This window comes from Muscardinus avellanarius (genome assembly GCF_963383645.1).
Source record: "Muscardinus avellanarius genome assembly, chromosome: 12".
Lineage (NCBI taxonomy): Eukaryota > Metazoa > Chordata > Mammalia > Rodentia > Gliridae > Muscardinus > Muscardinus avellanarius.
In genome coordinates this window covers 99954364-99981025 of record NC_137798.1, presented here as the reverse complement: position 1 = coordinate 99981025, position 26662 = coordinate 99954364, and the positions used below count along the sequence as shown (strand labels likewise).

The 26662-nt window shown below is 42.0% G+C and overlaps 1 protein-coding gene across 1 annotated transcript in view; it reads right to left on the bottom strand.

Annotated features, from left to right (window-relative positions):
- Window positions 1-16330: 16330 nt before the first annotated feature.
- The window catches only part of VRK1 (VRK serine/threonine kinase 1), a gene marked incomplete at both ends in the record, with an annotated part of 51868 nt that continues 41536 nt past the window's right edge, over window positions 16331-26662 (bottom strand). The window contains 2 exons of the mRNA XM_080708135.1: window positions 16331-16362; window positions 21247-21337. Coding sequence (XP_080564261.1) covers window positions 16331-16362; window positions 21247-21337 — 123 coding nt within the window. The remainder of the gene's footprint in view (window positions 16363-21246; window positions 21338-26662) is intronic.

Sequence of the window (26662 nt, the reverse complement as noted above, 5' to 3'; positions counted from 1 at the left end):
AAGCCCATTAGTCCAGTAGGGTGTGGGGGAAAATAACCATTTTTCACCCTATTTTCTGGCCCTCTTTGATAAAAACCAGCTATTTTGAGCGGCAAGAGGCTGATGCCAGAAACCAGTTTCTGCTCAGTCTCAAGTGGCCCTGAGACACTGGGGGATCGGAGTGGAGCACAGGCCCTTTGCAGGGAATGCAGAGCCCTCCGCAGGAGGCCTCCATCTGAGGTGGCACGCCCAGCCCCAGCCTCCACACTCCCATGGGTCCTGAATTCATTTATTTCCCTCTCAAACAATCACCTGAAATCAAGCCCCACTCCACCGGCCTCCCCCGCGGCTACCCAGCTCAAGGCCAGAAACAGCCATTTCTCACCAGTGGTCACCATCATGGTGTCACTGCAGACCCCGGAAGCCAGGCAGTATCTCTGGCTTGGTTTAATGGGGAGCCAGACCCAGCCCGCCCCCCTCGATCACTCCGAGTTCAGCTGCTGGAAGACAGGAAAATGCAGCTAACTGAGGTCAAAGATTGTTCTGTGCCGCTTTCTAATTTTCCACAGCGAGTTCCTTTTTATTCTGCAGTGGCGTCCCTTTTGGCAATTGACTTCCATATACTACTTGTTGCACATCACACTTAAACAGGGAGTATTTCTGGCAGACTTGAGCTGCACAACAGACCTCGAGTGGATTTCATTAGGGGAGCTGCTCGGCAGAGCTGAGGCACCTTCCACAGTTCTGGCTGTACACCGATGCCCACGACATGTTGCCGGGGCACGGTGGTGCACGTGTGTACTCCCAGCAGTTGGGAGGAGGAGACGGGGGGATAGCAAGTTTGAGGCAAGCCTCAGCAACTCAGCAAGACCTTGATTCACAATAAAAAAATATAAAGAGAGCCAGGCAAGGTGGCATACGCCTGGAATTTGCCTTTGGGAGGCTGAGACAGGAGGATCGCGCTTAGCGGACAGCCTCAGCTACTTAGCGAGGCCCTTTGGAACTCAGTGAGATTCTGTTTCAAAATAAAAAATAAAAAATAAGGCTGGGGGTGTCTCTCGGAGGTAGAATGACTCTGGGTTCCAACCCCAGTACCACACACACAAAAATATATATACATCTCCAGCCTTATTTTATTATTATTATTATTATTATTAGTAGTAGTAGTAGTAGTAGTAGTAGTAGTAGTGGTGGTGGTGGTGGTGGTGGTGGTACTGGGGTTCCTGGAAACCCTTCTACCTCCAGGCTACACTCCCAGATCTATTTTTATATTTTTATTTGGAAACAGGGTCTCTTAAGCCCACGAGGCTGGCTTCAGACCTGTGCCATCCTCCTGTCTCCACCTCCCAAGCCCGGGGATTACAAGCGTTCACCACCACGCCCGGCGTTTTATTTTTTATTTTTTAAATTTTGAAACAGGGTCTTGCTAATTTGCTGAAGGTCTTGCTGAGTTGCTGAAGCTACCCTCGAATTTGTGATCCTCCTAAGGGTATAACTACATACATATATATATATAATATATATATAAGGATTAAGGGTATATCTTGAAGGTAGACTGCTCCTAGGTTCAATCCTATCCCCAATCAAACAATCTATACTGATGCAGTGGGGAAGTCTACATAACATTATATACATGCCAAATGGGGCAGAGAGGAGAGTAACTCTCTGGGGGTTGAGAGGTGAAAGTCAATTTGAGCCTTGGAGGACACCGACTTAGAACATCAGACACTGCCTATCGCAGGGCAGGGAAGAAGTTCCCAGGATTCTCGAAAGGAATAGCACAGAGTCGGGCCTGACTTGCCGTCCCCAGCCTTGACGTAACGCCCATAGATCTGCCAAGTGTGTGGCAAATCCACGCGTTTCCGTGCTTCCCGTGGAAGTGTTCGGATCGGCCGGGGAAGACCCGTTCTCATTCCCTTGGGTTGTCACTGCTCCAACCTCATTTGAGTTATTTTTAGAACTGCCACTAGAGTCCATTTGTAAGCCATGTAATGGTTTTGTTTTTATAGCAATACATTGTTTTTTTTGTTCCCAAGTGCAGCTATCCATTTTGTTGCTAGATTTGGGGCCAAAGAATTTGGAATTATTTCTAAGCATTGAGTCTTCCCTCGAAGGTTGATGATGGCCGCCACCGGGCTGAGCACGTTCAGAGGCCGGCTACTGTAGGAGGGAGTGCACCTCACCCCTGCCCGTGGGGAGGAGACCTCCGTCTGAGCCAGCTGCAAATACCTGGTGCCGGGAGGCTGCCGACCCGTGTCCATGGGTGGCACTGACCCTCCTCCAGAGGGGCTATTGAGCTTGCCTTGTCTCTACCTCTGCCCAGAGGGGAATGGGCTGGCCATTTTATTCCATCTCACCCCAACATGCATGGATTTTTGTTGTTGATTCTGGTGGGGTTTTTTGTTTGTTTGTTTGTTTTGTATTTTGGTACTAGGGTTTGAACCCAGGGGTATTCTACGTCCAACCTACATCCCCGACCCTATTTTATCTTTTTTTTTTTTTTTTTTTTAATTTTGAAACAGGGTCTTGTGGACTCGCTAAGTTGCTAGAGCTGCCCTCAAATTTGTGATCCTCCTGTCTTAGCTTCCCAAGTGCTGGGGTCTCAGGTGTGCCACCATGCCCCGCCCGGCATGCATGCATGCTTTACTTCAAATTCTTGAGGCAGCAGGGAGCCTACCACCCCAGGATTCGGATTAGGGTTAAGGAGAAGACTGCTTACATAGGTAGACAACATACTTACAAAGACACAATGTGGAACGTTTGTCTTAAAATGTCTGATCGGTAATTAAAAGCTGCACCTTGTGTACAGTCAAAGCTGGGGAAGGTAACCAGGCACTTTCCATTAAAAATATTTGCAAAATCCTTTTCAAGAAAGCAGCAAGATTCTAAAGTCAGATAAATAGGGACCAGGAAAAAAAAAAAAACCCACAAAACCCAGGGTACGAGTTGCAAGCTTCTCCTCTTCCATGTATTGGGCACCTGTCTCTTGCACAGGGGAGCCTCATCTCCCCCAGGGCACCCCCAGCCAGAGACTGGTGCAAAGCTCTCAGCCCAGAGGCGTCACCCCCAGGAGAAACAGAGGCGCTCCTCTGCCCACCTGCGCTCTCGGAATTACATGCTGTGAACTATTGAAAACAAAACCCCAGAGCTGCGGAGGGCATCCGTGGGGAGGACTGGCATTTCCGGGCTGGGCGCTGCAGATTGAGTGCGGGGGTGAGGTCCCAGGTTGGTGCTCCTGAAGGCGGCCGGGGCGGCTGGCTGCCCTGCTTCCTGTGGGAGCTGGCGAGCAGTGTCACACTGTCACTCACTAAGAAAAGTCACTTCCCAAAATACCACACGCTGCAGGTAAACGGGAGAAAGGTCAGCATGGTGTCGGCGTGAGCGTTATGAACCCCCTCGTACATAAAAATTGCCTAATTACTGGGAAGATACGGAAGAGCATATGCGATTCCTCTGAGCAGCCAGCCCTCGGGGCCTGGCTTCGAGCGGACACAGCACAGAGCAGCTTACACCATCCCACCTCAGGCTTGCTCTAGCTGCAGAGGAAATACCGACATTCCACATGCCCCCAGCCCTGCCCCATGAGTGCATATAAAGCAACCTGTGTAGAAACAGCACAACATCGTGTGTATTTGAATCTTTGTATTCATTTCATACTTAAGCAATGTGACTAATCGTTATTTTTCCCTTTGTCCTTGAATTTTCATGATAAAGATTCTAAAGATATAAATTTCCTCCATGAGGTTCGGAAGCATACATAGTACATTATTTGAATGAATTAGATTTTGTTGAATTCTGTCTGTTCAGCCAGATTTGAAATAAGACGGTGAGCACTGTGGCCTCTGTGGTCTGTCTTTATTTTGCTTAGTATCTAATCTCTGTGCACCCGAATCTGCAGATATGGCTTATCATCCAAAGATCAATTCCTTTTTAAATGTTTGGTACTCGGATTGAGCCCAGGAGCATCCTACATCTCAGCCACATCCCCAACTACTCTTATTTTGAAACAGCATCTAAGTTGCTAAGGCTGGCCTCAAACCAGTGATTCTCCTGTCTCAGCCTCCCAAGTCCTGGGATTACAGACATGTGCCACTGAGCCAGTTTCAAATCTCTTTTGAAACAACATAGTTCTTTAAAAAAAAAAAAAAACCACAGTTGTTGCGTGTCCATTATGTTCATTAAGCACTGAGCTGATTGTCCCAATTCTCCTTTGTCTTTTCCTTTCCTCTTCCTCCCTTCTTTTCTTTCGTTTGAACCCGGGGGCACCTTTTTACAACTTTGCCTTCACTGACATCGATTTCTAATCGAGAAATGGAGGGAGAAATTATACCACTGAAATTGGCATGCTCTCAAGTCAGGACCCCACCCCTAGGCTGGAGAAGTTGTAAACATCAGCCAGCACAGCTGCCTGTGCCTGTCACGCCCAAGGCCCTCCTCAGGAAGCCTCCTGATCACAAGACCCCTTTCATCTCGGGGTCTACTGCCCAGAGACCCAACTGCAGACACCAGGGCACTTCAGGTGGGGTCCACTGCACACTAGCCTGGCCACAGCGCTGTGCTCAGGGCGTTCCTCCTACCTCACCTGGCCCGTTCCCTCCTCTCATAACGAGAGGCATGGCCCAGGTCTGAGTTCTTGGCTGTTTGATGGCGCACTGATGGCTCTGAAAGCAGACAGGGTTGGGCACCGGCCCTGGGCAGCTTATTGGTTGTGTGACACTGGGAAAGCCACCTGGCCTTTAAGGGTACCCTTAAGGTCCTAGAAAGAAAAATCCCCAAGGGCCTGAGATCTGAGCACTAGAGGCCTCGTCTATACAATGGGGACAGTCTTTCAGGTCATGAGAAATAAGAGACCAGTGATTCCAGAGCTCTTCCTCCAGTGCTCAGCCTAGGAAAGTCTCCACCTGTGGATCGCAGGCTGTGCAGTGCTCCGGGCCAGGGGGACCAGGAAAGCAGGGTTCCTTACATGGAACATATGGGCTCATATGCATGCCAGATGACTGGGGGAACGGGACACAGCCTGGAGAGAAGGGATCACTCACCAACCCTAATGTAGGGCTTTCACGCCATTTCTTCTTCTTCTCTGTTGCTGACCTAAACAGAAGGCACCTGGAGAATTCTGGGAGAAGTTTTGACTGTCCAAATAGTAAAAGAGAGGAGAGAGGAGAGAGACAGGAGAAAGAGGTGAGGAGAGAGAGGAAGAGAGGAAGGAGAGAGAGAGAGAGAGAGAGAGAGAGAGAGAGAGAGAGAAAGAGAGAGAGAGAGAGAGAGAGAGAGAGAGAGAGAGAAACTTCTTTAAACCCCTAGGCTACTGGGTCTGCGTGGGCTCCACGTCAGTCTTGCTTCATAGAAGAGACGAGTTTCATCCTTCTCTCCCTCAGTCTAGCCACAGCTGAGGTCAACTGTTAGCATGGAGCGTTTGCTGCTGGGAGGACAGTGAAGAGGATTTCTGGTAACACAAGACGGAATCATGCCTCTTTTGGAAGCAGATGAAAGCATTTGCCTTTAGCATTCTGTTGCACACCTCATGGATTCCCAAACTACGTGTTAGGGTATATAACCTGAGACACTGCTACAGCATTGCTGTTTGGCAGCATACTTTCCCGAAACCAGACTCATAGTATTTGAGAACTAGCAGCCGTTGTGTCTCCGCTGGGGCTCAGCAAGTATAAACAGAGGCTGCCCGGTTGAATTTTAATTTCCTTTGATTAGAGAATAATGTTTTAAAACATATCCTTGGCAATATTTGGGGGCATATTTTTGCTACAAAATTATCTTTTGTTTACTTGAAAGTTAAATTTAACTGGACATCTGCTGTGGTTAGAACGTGTGTGTCCCTTCAAAGTTCTCGTGGAGACGTGCCCCTGAGGTGGTACTCAAGAGGTGGAATCTTCTAGGAAGCCCCTGCCCTCAAGAATGGGACCTTGTGTCCATCCACAATGGGCTTCTGAGAGCTGCCCGCCCTCCTCCTTCCTGCCAAGGGAGGACACCACTTCATCCCTATGTAACTCGAGGGCACAGTGAGAAAACGCCATCGTGGAAACAGCAAGCCCTCACCAAACATCAAGTCCGCCAGCACCTTGATCTTGTATTCTCACCTCCATGACCGTGAGAAACAAATTTCTACTATTAGTTACTCAAAGGCATTCTGTAATAGCAACAGAAATGGACCAAGTAAGCATTCTGTATGTTATCTGGAATCCTAATTTTATGCACTTGCAGAGATAAAAAAAAAAATTCTGCTTGCAGATGAGAGAAATTTAAGAAAACTTAAGAGAACCAAGAATTGGAAATTAAAAACATGACAGCAGATTATTTTTTAAATCAGAAGATTTGGAAGAGAACATTAAGGAACTTTCCCAGGAAGTAGAGCAAACAAGACAAAAGAGAAAGTATATAAATAAAACAGGTTCCAGAAAGAAGGAACAGAGAAAGGGGATAAAAGCATCAACAAAATAACTTGACAAAAAATTCTACAAAGTTTTCTGATTAATAAGATGTACCCAGAAAAGAGAATTATATCAAATATCATTATGAAATTGAGGTCAGTAGGAAAAGAAATCCCTTCAAAAGTCAGAAAAAAAAGAGAAGTCATATCCAAAGACCAGAACTCAGAATGATTTTGTTTGCTCACGTGCAGTAATGGAACCAAAGACATCAAAGATAATCCTTCAAGATCCTTAATTAAGCCAGGTGTGGTGGTGCACGCTTATAATTCTAGAACTAGGGAGACTGAGACAGGAGAATCACGGGTTCAAGGACAGCCTCAGCAAAGAGTGAGACTCATATACCTCACGAGACGGTTTCCAAATAAAAATAAAATAGGACTGGGGGTGTAGCCCAGAGGTAGAATGCCCCATTACCAAAAAAAAAAAAAAAAAAAAAAAGCTTGAAAGTAAAATTATTTCAAATCTATAAATCTATTCCAGTCAAACTATCAGTCAAGACGAAGGTAGAACAAAGACATTTTCATACATGCAAGATTTCAAAAATTTTTACCCCACTTTTTTTTTTCCCTCAAACAACTAATGGAGGATGTGCTTTACCAGACCAGAGGGACAAAACACTGGATTAGGAAACAGCGACCCAACACAGAAGCACAAAGCCCACAGGGGAGTTCAGGAGCACGTCGTGAAGACCACAGCATGGATGGATGTGCGGCCGGCAGCCCAGCAGGCCAGTGGGGCTTTGAGGTCCAGGCTGGGTGGCAGAGTCAGCCACCCCCCTCCAGCTGGACAGACAGGGGAAGCCAAGCCCCTCCTGCTGATGGAATTAGAGATCCTCCCAGGTGATGGTGAGCCGATGGTGAAGCAGAAGGTGTTCCCTTCCGTCACGCACTAACATTAACCCGTACCCTGGTGAGGGCTCAGTAAACTGCATCATACAAACGAGGGGCTCATGTGTCCCTTTAGGCACACACACAGTAAGGCTGTGGCAGAAGAGGTTCTTAACTTCTTTTCCCCAGATTATTTTGGAATTTAGCTATTTTTTAATTTATTGGAAATGGGGATTGAACCCAGGGGCATTGCCCCTCTGAGCTACATCCCCAGCCCTTTTAGGTTTTTATTGCTGAGGCTGGCTTTGAACCTGTAATCCTCCTGTCTCAGACTCCCAATACTGGGATTATACAGGTGTGCCACTAGGCCAGGCTACTTCGGATTTTAATGTAACAAAGAGAATTATTTTCTGTTCACATTTCTCAAAGAACCATGATCTGCAGTTTAAGACCTTTCACTGTTTACCTTTACCCCACACACTTTTTTTGTATCATTAACCATGTGAACATATATTACCTATTTAGGAAAACAAAAGCATCCAAAAACCAGTTAAAGATGTGTCCTCTTAAAAACCACAGTAGGGTGTTCCCGCTTCCGTCTGCAAGAGCGAGCCATCAAGCCTGACCTCCTAAGAGTTGTGGCCTGATTTCCAAAGCCAGTTCTATTTTTGTGAAGGCCAATTCGTTGGGACATAAATTTTTAATAGTGTATTAATTTCACTGCCTGTAATCCAACAGTGAACAAAATGGCCTCTCTAGCCCTTGTGCATCAGCTTCTTCTATAGAACAAAAACCACCGGACAGCCGGGCGTGGTGGCGCACGCTTGTAATCCCCGCGCTTGGGAGGCAGAGACAGGAGGATCGTGCAGGTTTGAAGCCAGCCGCCTTTGCTGGCTTGAGACCCTGTTTCCAAACAAAAAAGTATAAAAATAGGTCTGGGAGTGTAGCCCGGAGGTAGAAGGGCTTCCAGGAACCCCAGTACCACCAAAAAACAAAAACAAAAACAAAACAAAAAACAAACAAACAAAAAAAAACCCAAAAAACACCAGAGACCCTCCAGCACCGCTGGTCCTTCACCTGTCAGGGAGCCCTACCCGCTCTCACGGTGCCCGGCAGAGGCTGGAGAGGTGACGTGCATGGAGAGTATACCCAACTGTGAGTTACTAAATCTATTTAAGATGGAAACGCGATGGCCATGCATGTCTAGGTGCCTGTAGGATCGAGTCCACCCAGGTCCACCTGCCAAGCAGCCTCTGCAGGGAAGGCTGCGCCTCAGCGGTGCATTCAGTGCTGCTCTGGGGCCTGAGGGTGGCTAACCGCGCAATGGCCAGACATGGGAGACCCTTACTACGTAAAATACAGGACTAAATTGCAATCCCTAATACTTTCTGATTAGGGAAACAAAAGAATTATTTAAAATTCTTTCAGACCTTATTTTTGGAAGCAGAAATGACTCCTTTCAAAACTGGACATGGCAAAAGGAGCGACCTGAGGAAGGGGACTGCTTCCAGGCACTCGGCTCAAGGTGGCAACACCTGCTGCTCCCGGCTTCTCTCCACATCTGCACCCGGGGCTTCGAAGGACGCAAAAATGAAATGTGAACTGAACACACCCTGAACCAGTCTAATTTCTGTTGACAGCCTGTACCACAAATTATAAAAATGTGTGAAATGGAGTATTTTTGAAAATAGAAAACCAACCCAATGTCCCAAATTGGAGGGAGGAGGCCTCCATATAGAAACTAAAATATCATGGTGAGCCAATTTGCCAGGAGTGAGGGAATGTTAGACGGGTCTTCAGGATTTTACCATAACAACAATAGGGACTATCAATTAGGCAACGAGTGCTCTGAGCCTATGTGCTGGCTCGGCTACAAATTTTTTTTTTTAAATGTCTGGCAGAATGTTTTACAAACCGAACCCAGCAAGACTACAATTCTACCAGAAGGTGCCTCAGATGGTTTTGCTAATAATTTTGATCAGCTGAAATGGAGAAAAACATCATTTCAATTATTCACTTTTCAAAATCCGTCAATTTTAATTTGGAACGTTAAACGCCTCTTTCTTCCTCCCGCCATCACCATCAACCAAATAAACCTAAACCTTGAAAAAACCCTCACAGAAGGAAAAGGGGGTAGGCACTGGTGTTTTTTTGGTTAGCATGCAAAAAAATCTTGTCAACCTGAATTTCCTACCCCTGGGAAGTTGGGTGTAGCCCACGCTAAGTTTGTGGAAGGAGAGAAGTTCAGGGAGGCTGGCGCTGCTACAGCTGCAAAGACGCACGCGCGAGCCACCATATATTGGCTTTTGTTTTAATAGCCTTTTAACCAACTTTGTTAATGGACTGAATGCAATTTAGATATGGAACTTGGCTAAAACGTAGCTGCAATTGGCTATTAAAATTTAAGAGCCAACGAAGATAGCTAATTACAAAAAAGCTCCAGTCCTAATGCTGAGCAGAATTAGTAATAGCAAATGACAGTCTGTCTAGTCTTATTCCCATAGGGAAAGAAACTCTTAACTGAGAAGTCAACCAGACAATGCGCAGCAAACCTAATTGCATTACTGGTATTATGGTGTCCAAATCTGGCAGCTCGCTGGGACAGAACAGGGAAGAAAGTCTGTCAAACTAGAGCCAGAAAGCAACTGACCCTCTTCTACATACCAGTTCCAGCAGATTTCAGGATATTTTATTTCTGTTCAGAGTTGATGGGCAAATGCATTTACCGGGGAAAATTCCTGTAAACCCCTCGTGAGGCCCGAGAATGAAAGCAAACGGACCCTCCTGCAAGCATTCTGCAAGAGGGAAAATCCTTCACCCACGCACAATCAGATTCTCCTTTTAGATATTTAGGTCTAAAGGAGACAACAATAAATATCTGACTGCTAAAAAGTTGAGCTGAGAGGGAAAATGTGCTGCGCCTTTGCTTCATTACAGATCCCCTCATTATGGCATCAGCCGAGCGCGGCCCGCTCTCCTGTGAAGATCTGCCGTGTGTGGTGGCCACTTTGAATCGGAGGTACTGGAGTCTTTAACATTCCTACTCAAGTGTCTCCCCGCTGTGCCTGTAAATGTCAGTCCAGTTCTTTCACGGCTGTGCGCACAGATTAGAAACAGCAGGAGAGCTGGGGAGTATGACTACAATACCAGTAAGGACACTTGTCTTCGTGGCACTGCTCAAGTGATTCTTGGAATGCAGGACCCTGCTGTTTTCTAATATTTACACACAACTGGAGTCATCAAGAGCAGTAAATGCAGTCTAAAGGCAGCTTGCTTCCTTTGTGTTAGAGACTTTACATTCAAATAGGGATATCAACAATAACAGCAAAAGAAAAAAAAATACCGTCCATTTGAAAGTTTCATATTTCCCCTCAATTTTGCCACTAAAAGACCAATCAGGTATTATCAGGACTGCTCACTTAGCCTGACCCTCCCTTCCCAGCGCTTTCCATGTGCATCACACAGTTCATTGGGAACAGCAGGTGTTTCAGATTCTTGACCTCAAATTGTGTTTTTGCAGGCTGTGGTTTCTCTGACCTCTACAGGGACAGACAGGGCCTTGGAAACCATATTGATGTAATTTCAGCCACCTCTGCTTTCTGAACACTTTGCATGACATATTGAAGTCTTATTTTGGGACTGCAGCACCTGGAATACAGACAGCTTCTTTCAAAAACCTGGTTTGGATCTCAGAAAAAGGAAGGGAAAGAAACCCACTGAGACTATATGCATATCTTCAGAAATGCCTAAATGACCGCTTTTAAAATTATAAATGGTCGGGTACATTATGTATCCGTCGTAAGCCTTTAAATATCTTCCAAAGATTGGTGTGCTTTAAAGGGGGGTGGGTGTGTTACCGGAAGAGATACTTTTCAACCACTCTATTAGGCAGACTAGAAATATGCATAATGATTCCCGTTGATTTGACGGACATGTTAGCACCAAAATATTCTACCCAAGTGAATGAAATAAATCCTCAAGAACAAAGTCTGGGTGGAGTTTTGGGGTGAGGATGAAGGAGGAACTAAAATGCCCAGACCACTACAAGTTTTCATAAGGATATTAAAGGCACATCTCCCCGCACGCCAGCCCTGCCTCTTGGTATCCACCACCTTCCAACATGCCAAGGATGCCAACCTGCAGCCAGCCCGCAGGCATGCAGCAGATGGTGGGGGTGAAAGAGCTCTCTGCCATTTCCTGTGCTGGAGCCAAGCTCAGTCACTTCTAGACAAGACCAGAAGTAAACTATTGCTCTCGCTTCTTCAGAGGAAACCCAACAGGGTCGGCTCGCACTCCCCACCACAACCTTCTCTGTAGTTTGCCATCCTAGCACGTTCAGTCTCCAGGGTTTGTGGACCCTTTGGCTGAGGAAGTACCTACAGGCCTCTCTCAGCTCTGAGGACTATACCAAGGGCCACCGTGAACTTCCATACTCATTTATTAGCAAGGCCAGAGAGAGTATAAATGCAGTAATTTTCCAATTTTTAAGGAAATTGTTGCCTAGGTATAATAAGGTGTTCATTTTCCATGGCTATAATCACTTTCTCCTTGAGAAAATCAAAACAGACTTCAGGCTACCCCTTGACCTCCAGCCATCCACATGCTGGATTCACTCCTCAAACTCCCCGCCGCTGTCCACACACAAGGATTATCCTACAGAACACCTCCACTCACACTTCTGATACTTCAGAATAACAATCTAATAATCCTCAAACTTACCCAAGAAACAAAGAGAAAAGACATTTTATGAAGGTGATTTGCTGGTTCTTAACAAAGCCGAAGTTGCTCAATGCATAACTTTTACAGGTGGCTTCGTGACAAACCAAACTATAAAAATCCAGAATTGCTATGATAAGCTGCAAAATGCTACTGCCATAATAAAAGAGAACTCCCCATTATATGTATAAACACATCCTTAGTGCAGTGGAAATGATAAGTATTTTATTTGTACAACAACACACAAGTGATAGAGACTTTTCTAAACCATCTGGACAACAGTACATTGTACAGAATTACTAATACAGTGTATGAAGCTATATTTAAATAGACATTCATTCTTTAGTGTATCTTGTACTTTCTGTATCAGTGGAGTCAATGGATGAGGGAGTTAAGAATAACCTGTGGATCTTTAATAAAAACTATAAAATTTTATCTATACAACTGTTAAACTATGAAAAAAAAATTATGTAGCCATGAAATGGGACTAGAAATACCTAGCCAAAGGACAAGAACTGGATTTCTGCAGTAGTGCTGGGTTCATATGTGAACCTTATCTTTCGTTTTGATTTGTTATTTGAACAATAAATAAAAGTAAATGGCAATAATTAAATCAGTGTGGTGCTGGTCTAAGAATACACAGACAGATCAATGCAATCAGAGTCCAGAAACAGACCATGGCATAAGAATTTAGAATGAATAAAGCAGGCACCACAAACCAGCATGGAGTGGGGACAGGAATATAATTTACTTAGTGAATAGTACTGAAGAAATAGGTTAGCTATTTCGGGGAGAAAAAACTGTGACCCTCCCCTCATGCCATACACACAGCAAAATAAACTCCATATGGACTGCAAAGTTAGAACGATCAGAACAAAAAGTCTGTAAAAGTCATAGCAAATATTTCTGATTCCTGGACAGAAAATATATTAAAACAACAAAATCGTAATGAAGAGATTTGATGCATTAAAATAATAATTAATCTTTCTAAATATTAAAAATACATCCAACAAAAACTAAACAGAAAAGTCAGCAACAGGAGAAAAGGTGAATCGAGGAAGGTCATTACTATATGCAATACATACAAACCAAAGAAAAAATAGAATGGCTAAATAAAGAATTGTTCGGGTTTATTAGCAATCTAACCTAATTAAGCAATAATAATATAATAATAATACTTAACATCTTTTAGTTCAGGCTGCTATAGCAAAAATAGCAAAGATCAGGTGATTTAAAAACAAACATTTACTTCTCATAGTTTTAGAAGCTACAAAGTCCAAAATCAAAGTGCCAGCATATTCTGTTCCTAGTGCAGACAGTCATGTTTAGGCAGAGAGATCATCTATCTCGTCTCTTCTTACAAGAGAGACTAATCTCATCCGTAAGGACTCTGCCCTCATGACCCAGCTGCCTTCCAAAGGCCCCATCTTCTAATGCGATCACACGGAAACTCAGCGTCAACATAGGGATTCGAACATTCAGTCCACAGCTCTCAAGGAGGACAAAACTCACGCTCTCATTTACTGGGCAAGCTGTTAACTGACAGACTTTTACAAAGTAATCTGATAATATGCATCTAGCTTTCAACTTCATAGTCTGACACAGTGGTTCATTTTTAAAATCTAAGGAAATATTCATACATAATATTCAACCTAATTTTGTTCAATAATACTGCTTATAAAATGCCAATACTGAAAACTTAGACATTCAATATTAGGAAAATGGTCGTGAAAGCATCATTAATTCATAAGAAAATATACTACAGAAATGTAAAAATTATACTCATGAAGTATCTGTAATAACATTTAAAGCATTTAATGCTACTTTTATAAAGCAGAATATAAAGTTCACATAAAGTATTTAAGATAGATGAAATGTAAGAAAAAATTGGAAGAAAACAAAATGTTAACAGTGGTCACCATGGGTGTTAATATTATAGTTGGTTTGCCTTTTGACATTTTTCTGTATGTACTAACATTTCTAGAAACATCATAGATTATTAACATACCTTGATAATCCAAAGAATATAGAGCATCAAAAGAAAAATTTAAAAACAATAAGAATATAATGCTCAAAGGTGTATAGATAGATAGATAGACACATACATACATACATACATACATACATACATACATACAAACACATAAATTCCCACCACTAGTTTATTGCTATGCAACTTGGGTCTTTCTATGCACATTTAATCTAGTAATTCAATGAAATAATCAGGGTTTTATAACTCTAGTTTATTAGTCTTAAATTACTATTGAAGAACACCTAGAAGCTCTTTTGCTTCAGGACTTAGTTGCTTTCTAAAAAATGTACAGCACATCTAACTGCTGCTGTGCGGACAGGAACCTGGCAGAGGTGTAGACCCTCCACACACTAGGAAACTCAGCTTCCTAAGGAATAAGAAATGGCAGAGAAGGCAGGACACAATGGTGGCGAGAAAATGTTAGAATACGGGAGCTGGATGGTGAAGGCAGACCGAAGATGAAAAACCCATTCCATTCAAGGACCGGAAGGAAAACGAACAGATACAAGATAAAAATAACAACTACAGAACCAAAAAGGGCAAAGAAAAAGGCATAACTCTAAATGAAGTGAAGGTGCTTAAACGTTTCTCAACAATCAAGGGTGTAGGAAACACCTGTGCGAGACAGAGAAGGACGGCATAGGAGAACAAGGGATTAGCTGATGAATCAAACTAACTTCTGCAGCCCTGCCAATACAGTAATACGTTCGAGAAAATGTCAGCACTTGGTTAAAACAATATGTGAGGAAATATTTGTTTTCTTAATATTTAACCAACAGGTTTTGCTATGTTTTTTGTGTTTTGAGAAATAAAAGACTAAGGCATACATATAAAAACACATCACACACATTTTATCCTATTTTAAGCGTCAATGTGTTTAAAACAGATCTTGGGAGTGGATTTAGGTGCTGCAAATAAACTCGGGACCATAACACTATGAGTAAGCACTAAAATCCAACATTTCAGAGAGCAGGAGTCTCAGAATCTAATTCTCTACTCTGTAAAGACACTTAATTCTAGAACTTTGGGAGGCATTAAGTTAATCTTCAAAGAAGTCTATAGATCTGTTTTGTATTTTTAAATTACTAACCATTACCATGATAAACACTTCACATGACAACTCAATGTCCACATCCAAGAGCCAAAGGTTAGTCTCTGTATTGGCTCAGTTTCTCATACTTGGTACAAGCTTGACAATTTTTGGTATGCCACAATTTGCTTGTATAATTACTTACGTAATATTTTCTTCAATTCACTTTAAAAAACTAAAATACCTGCTTTAGGCTTGTCCTAAGCAGCAGAGAAACCACCAGCTTAATATGTATTTTGAGTACATATTAAAATACCTAAACATTTAAATGTGCCCATCATATGCCACTTAAAAACACCATACATAGTTCGTGATAAGGTATCCCAACCATTAAAAAATATGTCCAATCTCATTTTCTCTAACAACAAAGTAAATTTTTAGAGATATATCTTGAAATCATTCAAAAATATGTTAAAGTCTGAGCTTTTGTTCCCAAGACAACTTAAAAAAAAAAAGCTACATCTTATAATTTCTCATCACTAAAACTCTACAGTATTTGCTACACAAATGAAACTTGTAAGAAAAATAAACTCCTGTGAATGAACAGTAAGCTACACATAGCTAGTCCACAGGCCTCCTTAAAGGGGCCAGGCTCTGCGGACCCGCCTGCTCGCCACCGGTGGGCACCTGGTTAATGTTTTCCTGTCACTCCTGTTTCACACTGACATGACGTGATCGTACGTAACCTGACTCTGAGGCCGGTGCGTCCTCTGTCCTGGGCGTACTCTACCTACTCCACGTTTTCTTCCCTATTCCTCGCCTATCTTTGTAACCTCCTGTGTGTACCGCAGGTGCTTAATAATGCTTGCAGAGAAAAACAAAACAGGTACAAACAAAATCTTATTGCCACAAGAAACTATATTTGTATCAAGCAAAAGAGATCTTTAAATTTTGCATTTTTTAAAAGCAAATGCTTTGACCAAAAAAAATTTGTCCACTTTGGGAAATGTACAATTTAATTAGATTAGGAAAAGTACATTCAGAGTAATCTTTCTTATATGGACTCCAAAAGCTCAAGCATATACAGATTGTGAAAGTTCCAAAAATATAACCTAAAGATTTTGAAATTTCATAAATTAGCCTTTAACAAATTGTACGAAGCACTTATTTTAATGAAAAAAGTTTATTTTTCAAAGACATAGGTATTATTCTCCCACCCCACAACTCATATGAAAATTAAGAAAAACAAACAGAAAGGAAAAAAGTCAAATGGAAACAAAGAAAAGTTGGTTCACATAATTTACTTCTGGATTCTCTTTCTCGTTCTTGAACCTTAAAGAGAAATAAAAATTAAAAAAATTTAAATCATTAACTAACATATATACAAAAGGACAGAAATATAAATTCCTATAAATCAATATTTTAAAATCTAATTAATGGTTCATGGAGATAAAATTTGAAGTACACTTGTTAATATCTTGAAAATCTTAAGAAATTCGGTCATTTTAAAATATATAAAAAATATAGAGTCTACTTTTTAGTCTTCACCTATATAAGAACTTTTCTACTGGTAAAAACATACACAGTTTAACAGCAGTCCTAAAATACGCCTCCCCCACATTTTTATTGTAAAATGTAAAATACTAACCCCAAATGTAAACTACAGCAACCAGCATTCACTCCGTGGGGTAAGTGATGAGGTGATGCATGGTACTTATGAAAAGCAAGGAATTTCACTTTCCAAGCCTAGTACCTACTCTTAGGCAAGACAGCACTGGACTATGCTAAAATGAAGACTCTTTCCGCTAGGAATAAGAGTTGACACTGGTGCAAACCTCCTACGACGATCCCCCATCTCTTCCTGGTTGGAACAGATCTAAGTGTCTCCCAGGCAGGGGCACGGGAACTCTGCCCAGCAAGGAGACTCCTTGGCCAGCTCCCACTGACTCGCAGGAGGAGGGGCCTGGCTGGGTGTGCGGCGGCCACGTCCTGCCTGCGCCTCCAGCCTCCCTCTGTCAACTGAGCGGTGGCAGCAAGGGAGAGCCTGGGTAGCTCCTGACCAAAGCACAAATGTTCCAAACAACAACATATGTACTTCTTTTCGGAAAAGGACGCAACATTCTTTTGATCTGGAACAAAATTTCTACCATACATGTGTAATAATGAATAGTTTCTAAAGGTTTTTTATTTATTTGCGGGGCTGGGGATAGAACCCAGGGGCATTTGACCTCCAAGCTACACCCCCCAGCCCTATATTTTATTCTTTATTTTGAAACAGGGTCTCACTAAGCTGTGGAAGGCCTCACTAAGTAGCTGGGGCTGTTCGCAAACCACAATCCTCTGGTCTCAGCCTCCCCATTGCTGGGATTACAAATGTGCGCCACCGGCTCTAAAGGTTTTTTATTATGTCTTTTTTGTGTGTGTGGTACTGAGGGTGGAACCCAGGGGCTTTCTACCTCTGGGCTACACTCCCAGACCTATTTTATACTTTATTTGGAAACAGGGTCTCACTATATTTAGTTACTTAAGTGGGAAATCAGGTTTTTTTGTTTTTTTTTTTCCCCTGCAGGTCTGGGAATGGGACCCAGGGATATTTGATCTCCGAGCTACACCCTGCCTTTTTTTTTTTTTTTCTTTATTTTGAAACCGGGTCTCACTGAGTTGCAGAGGGCCTCACTAAGTAGCTGAGGCAGGCTGCGAACCGCGATCCTCTGGTCTCAGCCTCCCGCATGCTGGGATGACAAGCGTGCGCCACCACGCTCGGCGGGAAATCAGTTTTAAAGTTAACATTTTTTCTTTTTCCAAATTACACTTTCTATTCATTGACATACAGCTGAATTATAATAGATTTTAAGCTTATAATGAATATCTTTTCCCCCCTGCCACTCAATACACAGCTTATACACTGTGGTTCATTTAATAATTTGAGATTTTTCTTCAACTTTTATAACATATAGACTTGTATTGCAAAAATCAAATGGCAGATTTTTAGGTTTTTAAAAATTGTGAAATTAATTCTACATAGATAATCAAAACCATTCTGATTATAATATTGGCATAATGAAGTATTAGAAAATCAGGGCCAATATCTATACTATGCTATCTTCCTTCCCACAATCTGCAGGCACATTTCAAAGGGCAGTGATAATGACGTAGCTATATTCTAACAGTATGATTCTCGTTATACCCTAATTTGACATTTTACTGTTAATATTGCTCTTTATTCCCTTCAATTTGCATTTAAAGTCTCTAATTGCAACTCAAAATCCCATTGAGACCCGAATTCAGTATATACAGTCCTATGCACCTTGGAGACTTTGCTACATGTTAGCAATTCAATGTTTTCCCTAGTAATCAATTCTGATTGTTGCAGGGGAAAAAAAGCTGTTTTCTTATCTCTTTAATTTAAAATATAAAACTAATGTATAAAATCTGATACCTGAAAAATAACATATACAAGTATGGAATATTCTTCTCTCATTATAAATTAAGGGTGGTAAAAAGTGGATTGTGTCTTTGGAAAATTCCCTTAAAATACCTATTTCTTGATCAGTCATGCTTTCCCAAGGACTCTTCAGGAACGGTTCAAAACCCCTGGTGATTCAAAAATAACACCAACAAGAGTCGTCTCCATTTTATGACCAGAAGCGACACAGTATTCGAGCCATAAATATCATGGCTACATTAACTAATTTTTAGTACAATTCTGAAATATTGTCCCGATTTTGAAACGCCAGAATATGCACTTTTTAAAAAAAGGCTTATCATTTTGTGAAGGGGAAAAATTACTTGCAGCAAATAACCAAATTTTCTCAATTGGTAAAAATTATGCCTTGCATAAAAATAAAAGGCTTAGAGGCCTCTGTTCTTCCTGGAAACCACCCCGTCACCCTCGCTCTCTCGAGAAAGCCCCACAATGCCACGCAGAAAGCTTTCAAAATGCGTTCTTACACAACAGGCCCCCAACTATTCAAAATGAGCTTAGGTGTATCAAGAAAATTATACACGCTTTAAAACTGGTCTAAATAGACATTAAAGGAAAGCTGCTCCCATTTTGCTAGGCACAGCATTCTGAAAGATCACAGTGAGAAAAATCTCTTACCATATTGTAAACCATAAATTGTGTTTGAAAATAAAATTGTTAATGAAGAAACTGACATTTCTAAAGCTGCTGTTAGAGGTAACCATTTTTGAAACACATTTATGACACAAAATCTTAAAGCCCTAAACACAAAATTCACTGAATGGTATAAGTGTTTTTTAAAAATTAAAAAATTTAAATGTACCTTCTTCAAGTTATTAAAACTGACAAGTACATATATTTGTATGCTTACAAAAACTCTTGGCTTGCAAGTTCTTTCCTCTTTTGTTAGAAATAGTAACATTTTGCCATCTCAGGTAACATTTCTCTTTTATGAACATTTTGATAGTAAAATACCTTAACTAGCCTTGTACTTTAGGGTGAAAATGAATTGTGATGAGAAAATAAAAAACACTTAAGTAGAGAAATTCAGAATTTATATAAGGGAGAATTTAATTATTCTTTTTCATCTTAAGTTATATAAAAATATGAATTGTTCTCCTTAAATTATCTATGAGTCATCTTTTTTTCCTCATTAATAAAATAACAAAATAAGAATATATTTTCTTACAGGAAAAACCATCTGTATAAGGACCTTGCATTAAAATTTTAGAAACTAAAAACATTTTTTTCATAGTTATACTGAATTTAAAGTCACTTATCTATCAAAACAAGTATCTCCAGTGCTCACTAAGCAAAGTACAGGTAACAAGTTACCTGCAGGCAGTTAAGAGAGCCACAGTCTTCCCAGACTCACCGTGACTCTGCCTTATAGGTAAAGGCACCAGCCTTATCAGAACAATGTGCCCTTCCTAAACTAAAACTGCCAGTTATAAATTCAAGAGATTTTTTAAGTAAGAACATTACTCTCTATAAATGTGCCTTAATTGTGCTCCCACTCACTGTCACAAGCTGCTGCTGCCAGCCTCTGGCTGAGACATGCTTCGACGCACTGTTCCTTGGGACTCCTCACTTCCTAATAACAAAATGAACAAGACAGGGGAGAGGGGAAAACAGTAGCAGACAGAAGACAGCAGCAGGAAAAAGAGGCACTGCTGTACAACCTTGGCCTCCAGAGTGAGTCTCACTTCCTCTCAGACGCCAAGGCTCCGGGAGTAAAGGCAGATAAACCTGAGGACGCTCTATCTGCAGTACCAATGAAGAGGACGTGGCTAATAAAAGCAGGCAAATGATTCTGTGTGGAAGGTGGATACTTCTGCTTTCCACGCCTCACCAGGGCCACTGTCAAAAGGAAGCTACAGTACATCATAGGCCTGACTCCATGGCCGGTGTGCCTCCAGTTATGCTTGGTATATCTAAACTTTTACCAAAAATAAACCCTTTATTAAAAATCAAGAAATATTTCAGGGCCAAGAAGATAATAAAAGGCAGAGAGACAGAAGAGAAATTATTAAAAATAAGAAAGCTAGACAGAGCTGATACAGGTGACCAGGAAAAACATCATGAAGCCAGGAGCAATGGCCAGCAATTTTCTGAACAGGAGACAAGCTCCGCCCAGCTCCACGGCCCTCGGGCCTTTGCTCAGGGCGCGCCTGCCCCTGTGCACCACTGACACGCCTCTCCAGCAGGTCACAGCTATCTAACAAATGCCTTTGGAAAGTGGCAATGTGAAGCTTTTGCCTTGGCTTCCAACTTGCTGAAAGAGGAGGCCTATTCATGAGAAACCAGCGGGCTCCGCAGGCAAGTGGAGAGCTGCCGCTGTGACTAAGGCCTGGCACTCCCTGTCTGACTCCTGCCTTCACCGTCGTCTTCAGGGACGTGGATCAGGGTGAGGAAGCAGAAGTCACTGCCCTGTGAGTTAAGGGTTCAGAGTTCTGGCCTCCGCCTCACACCCTCACAACTGTTCTGCCTTTTAATGGCTCAGTGTTTCAAGCTCCAAATCTGCAAAATGAGGGGTAACTTCCCAGGCCCAGCCTCATGATCACTGTCAAGAATGAAGCACGTAATATAAGTACGGAAGACACGGTGATATGTTCTATACAATTTAAAATCATCCATGTGCTATATTACAGTAAAATCAAACTGTTTAACCCAAAGAATTAACCCCTCCTATAAAGGGAAGATGTATAGTTTATGCCTAATGTGGAAGAAGCTTAAACAAGTGTCCAACTTACGGGTCTGCACGGCCTCCTCCGTCTGCACACTTGAGCAATCCATAGCTTCTACACTAGATTCTGTACTTTCTTCCATTTCTTTCTTTCGCTTCTTGCACATAAAATTTAAGGGAGAAAGAGAGAGAGAGAGAGAGAGAGAGATGTAGTCTGTTGGCCAAGCAAGTAAATACACACTTCATCACAGATCATTGTATAAGCGTGGTGTGTCAAAACACAGAAACAGGAAAACACAGTCACAGCTCAAGGACCGTGGTTCCCTCAGGGAAGGATGGGAAACTGAACAAACGGAACCCAGACAACTCTGGACTACAGCTGGTCTGCAGGGTGGGTGCATTTGTTGCGTTCACTTCTAACTTCTTATGTTTTTTTTAAAATCCAGTGTCAAAAGATATGCTTTAACCAACAGGATGATCATAGAAACTCCCTTTCCTAACAAAATGTTTTTAAAATGCGGTCACCACCCACGCAGGCTGACATGCACTCTTCCCACTCTCTGCCGTGGAGAGGACGGCATCTACTTGATAAAAGTAGAACACGTGTGTCTTTCAGTGTTTGTCCAGCAGAACACTGGCTGTAAAATTCTGTTCATGAATCAATAATGGTGAACTCTTAATATATGTTTCTTTTTATTAAAAGTTTAAATAAGACGGCCAAAAATAAACTATATCACAAATGAAGAGCCTTGAATAGTCTTCCTACGATCTCCAAAGCCATCTGGGCTCCGGCTGCCGATCTCCTGGCTCGGTGCTGCGTGTGCTCGTCACGGTCCACCCTTCCCTTGGCCCCGCTTCCTCCCAGGGCTAAGCCCATGGCCAAGTCTGACCTCACCTATAATCTCTCTTCAATAACAAAGGGACCCCAGTAATAAACAGAATACATGTGATTTTCATACAACTTTTCCCCACAGTTTCAAATTTAAATGTGTAGAAATCCGAATTTTAATTCAAAGCTTCTCTAGGTAACCTAAAATAAGTTGAAATCATTTAAGAAACCATTTGATAGGTCCTAAATTTCACAGACTCAATGCAACAGAATGTTCTCATTTATATTTTCTAACAATTAGCATTAAGTTAGACTTCATCTGAGAATGTCTTTGCTGCAGGCCGTTTTGTGTCCCTGCTGACAGCACACTGTTCTTTCTCTGATGGCAATCTCGGGTTCTGTTCCACGGAGTACTACAAGAGAATGGTGAACTCATCTTAGCCCCCAAAATGGTCAGAACTGTTATTATCTATGTATTACGGCGAACCCCACTGTTTCAAAACATGCGTAAAGTGACTGTGGAAAGGTCACCACTCAGATACCCATCATGTTCCTAAGAAAATACGTCATATATACAAAAAATAACAACTTGACTAAGCCTTAAGAAACTTGAAAAGGCATTCACTTAACGGATTTGTATATGGAGGCATTGCTTCTTTAAAATAGCTGTAAGAGTGGCTATAACTTCATATAACTGATGAGAGAAGGGGAGAGTGCCTTACATCTTTCTTTTCCAAAGTGTTGCTTCATGATTACCATCTAAACCCTGCTGGGCTGAACAGATTGGTTCGATAATTACATACAATAACTGCAGTGGGCAGGTAACCCTCAGCTGGCACAGGGCAGCTCCCCTGTGAGAACTCCCATATGCAAACCGCACTGATGGAGTGCATTAGGTACATCTTTCCTGCCGGTGCACAGGCCTGATTAACGCCAGCCAAGACTCCAAGGTTAGCATGTCAGCAGATTTGTGATGCATTAGGCAGGAATAAACACAGACACTTTTGTTCGTTCAGACCAAAATTAAGGAGGAATATTTCAGTACTATATTGCTTTCCACACAAGAGGGAATGCATTTTCCAGTTTTTGGAGGGCAGATTTTTAAATGCTCATTATAATGGGAGCTATCCAATATTTTCTACCCAAGAACCTAGTGCATTCATCTTGTTTTCAAGCTTATTTAATAAAAAGGAGCTTTCTTAATCTCCATGAAGGTAAATTACACAGGAATGAAAACCAGACAGTATTCAGCCAACAAAAGGAACAGCTGCTTTAAGCAACCTGCACAGGAAAAGTGCTGAATCACAGCAGTCCACGCTTTGACCAGAGAGCTCCTGCCCAACGTCTCATAGCTGTAGTCTGGACAGAAAGGGCCAGTGGTCTAAAGGCCATCGACTTAAAAACAAAACCAAGCCTACAAGTTGAATAATAGCCAAATACGTGGTCCATCTGACCAGGCAGCGAGAGCTCCGAACAGTGTGCGCCCCGCTCCCCACTCTGTGCTCCCCGCTCCCCTCTGTGCGCCCTGCTCCCCTCTCTGTGCTCCCTGCTCCCCTCTCCTCTCTGTGCTCCCCGCTCCCCTCTCTGTGCTCCCCGCTCCCCTCTGTGCACCCCGCTCCCCTCTCTATGCTCCCCACTTCCCTCTCTGTGCGCCCCGCTCCCCACTCCCCTCTCTGTGCGCCCCGCTCCCCTCTCTGGCCCCATGCTTCCCTGCTGCTTTGCGCTGTGCTCGCCCCAGGAAGGTATGCAGGCTGGTCCCCTGCAACAGGAGAGGAGCCTCACAAAGTGACCACGGGACTCTCTGGTCTTGTCACATACTGTTCAGTCCTCACAAGTATCTTTATTTGGGATTTATAAATGAAAGCAAAATACTGCATGACAAGAATAAAATAAAATACACATTGCAAGGAGTTTTCTCAGAAATATATTAAAAATTGGGCTTATTTTAAAGAGCACTGGTATATACATTACACATTATATCGTTGAAGTATTCAGATATTCTAGGTTAAAATTTAGTTAATTAGCAGGTTCTCACTTCCAATTTAGAAACAGCAAGACAAATCCACCAGATGAATTTGGACTAATAAAATTACTAAAATATAATAATCTAAATTTAACTGAAGACCAATAAATCTGTTTCAATGGAAAGGAAAATAAAAATCTTCAGAGGCAATGCCATAGGCAAATTCTCTGCTTCCGAGGTCAGACAACAAAAGATCACCACCGGATGCTCTTGACAGCCACACTCAAGAAGAGCGGAGCCCTGGCCGTGCTGCTGGCCTTCCCTTCCCTCACCACGACAGACATGCACGTACATTTTAAAAATGAAGAACATACAGCCTAGAGTTTTAAATGTTGTGGCACAAGTGTCAAAGAACTCTGAAAACAAATATGTGAGTGATCCCATCAGTTAATCTTATTTAAGTGAGTAGGGCTTCTTGAAGACACCATGCAAATATGTTTAATTTATAAATTACTACTATATTCCTTAATAATAGCTAAAAACAGGACATTAGTTACTCAAGAGTAACTGGGGAAAAGGACAGGAAAACACGTCTATGAGGGGAAAGAAAACCATGTGCGATAGCACAATACTTAAAAAGTAGAAGGCTAAGCTAAAAATCCACTAAATAGACGAGGGGGGGAATGTTGAAAAATTAGGCACAGAAAAAAAGCTGAAGAGAGAAGAAAGCCAGAACCTGCTCGGTGTGTCCCAGCCGCTGCTGGTGACAAGACTAGAACCCAGAGCTGTCGTGCACAGCAGTTTCCTCTGCACACACTGTGCTGCCGCCCTATGTGACTTTTCAGTATGAAGCAGCGATTTCTTGCCACTGTGTTCTTACTCGAACACTTTTCCTCTAGATGTGTAGTGCACAGGTCTGTGGACTGTGTGGAGACTACCTTCATGTACCGCTCTATTCTCCTCCTACCTGCCTGCTCTTCAAGGACAAGAACTCAAGCTTTCCTCAGTTTTCTGACCCTTGCTGAGCTTAGCATGTTGTTCTACACATACATATTTATGGATCTGTACCTTTAGAGCAACTATTCAACTACTGTTATAATAGAGAGATAATTTTACTATTTTACCAAGTCCTTCAAAAACTGTAATATTAGAATAGGCATTAAATAATTACAGATATGTTTTAAGAAAACATAGGAAAAGATGGGAAGTGGGTTAGAAAATGAGTGTCTTATGAAGAGGGACAGATGAGTTTGAATAAATATATTCTGCTGGAAAGCATTAAAGTGCTTTGTTATTTTAAGTGAATTCAGCGATGAAGACGGTAATAAGAATAATGGCCATTGTCATTTCTTCTGTAATAGCACTGATCTCCTTCTGAACAGAGATGAGGACTGCCAGCACACATACTTACTAAATACCTACAGTGTGCCTGGCACTGTGACAGGCTTCATTCTCAAGGTTAGAAAAGACACCATCAAATAGATTAAAGCAAGAGTAATTTCAGCTTTTCTAAAAACAGTAAACACATACACATGCTCAGTTTCTTTTTGTAAGCTACATAAGAAATCCTTTTAGTGTTCAATAAATGAGTGTTCATAAGTGTACAATGTAATCCCACTTGCACAGAATTTCATTCTGTGAAGCGTCAATCCATATGCAAATGCAACACGTACGAGACTTCATAGTGAACCCTGGACTTCTTTGTTTGTTTAAATTTAGATCTTTCTTCTATCATTTTAGTTATCTACTTTGGAGGTCGGAAGAGGAATCAAATAATTTTGCTAACTACTAACAGGTCTAAGGGAAAGTTTAGCAAAAGAAAAAATATAAATACATGCCTAATATAAAGTTTAGAATAAACATTCTTTAATTGTATTCCATTCTTATGATACCAGGAAAAACTATGAATTACTGTAATCTGAAAAAGATGCACCAAAAATTATTGCTAAACCATAAGAGAACACCAAAAAAATACTGACCCATTTGAAAAGTGCCAGAACCAAACATCAAAGAGAAGGAAAAGAAGCCCTTTGTCTGACCGGCGGTCAGGATGAACAGGCGTCTTCTGTCAAAGCACTGCCTTCGCAGACGAGTCACTATGCGTCTACCTGCTTGTCTTGAGGCTCATTGTGTCCCTTTGGTTTGGCCTACTAGGAACTAGACAGGGCTGCCTTAGAACCCTCAGCGAAAAAAAGCCAAGGAACATAGGGGCTGAGACAAGCTAGCCTTCGTCACATGATCTGTAGTACAACACACATGCATGAGGACTTCCATCAAAATTCTTATGATAATGGAATTAAACATGGAAAGATCTCCAACTGGCACTTCTGAAATCTGTAAATCTGCCTTCTGTCAATAACGGTCTTTTGTGAGTCTAACATCATTCATACTACAAGGATCATGAAACTTCCACATGAGCAAACTTGTAGTCATTTATCTAGAGATTCAATGAACTAAGAGCTAGAAGACTAATTTGCCAGAGTGTTCTCTACCACGTTAGAATCAATGACATCTCTTCATCCACATTTTCCACTGCCGTGCGTTATCAATGTCAAAAACTTTTAGTAAATTTAAGATATTTTAAAGATAATTTATGGGGAAAGGCAAATGGGTAGGTATTATCATTAGCATTTTATGCCTAGAATCACTAGGGTATTTTTTAAGTATGCCAAACTTCTCTGAAAAAAAAAA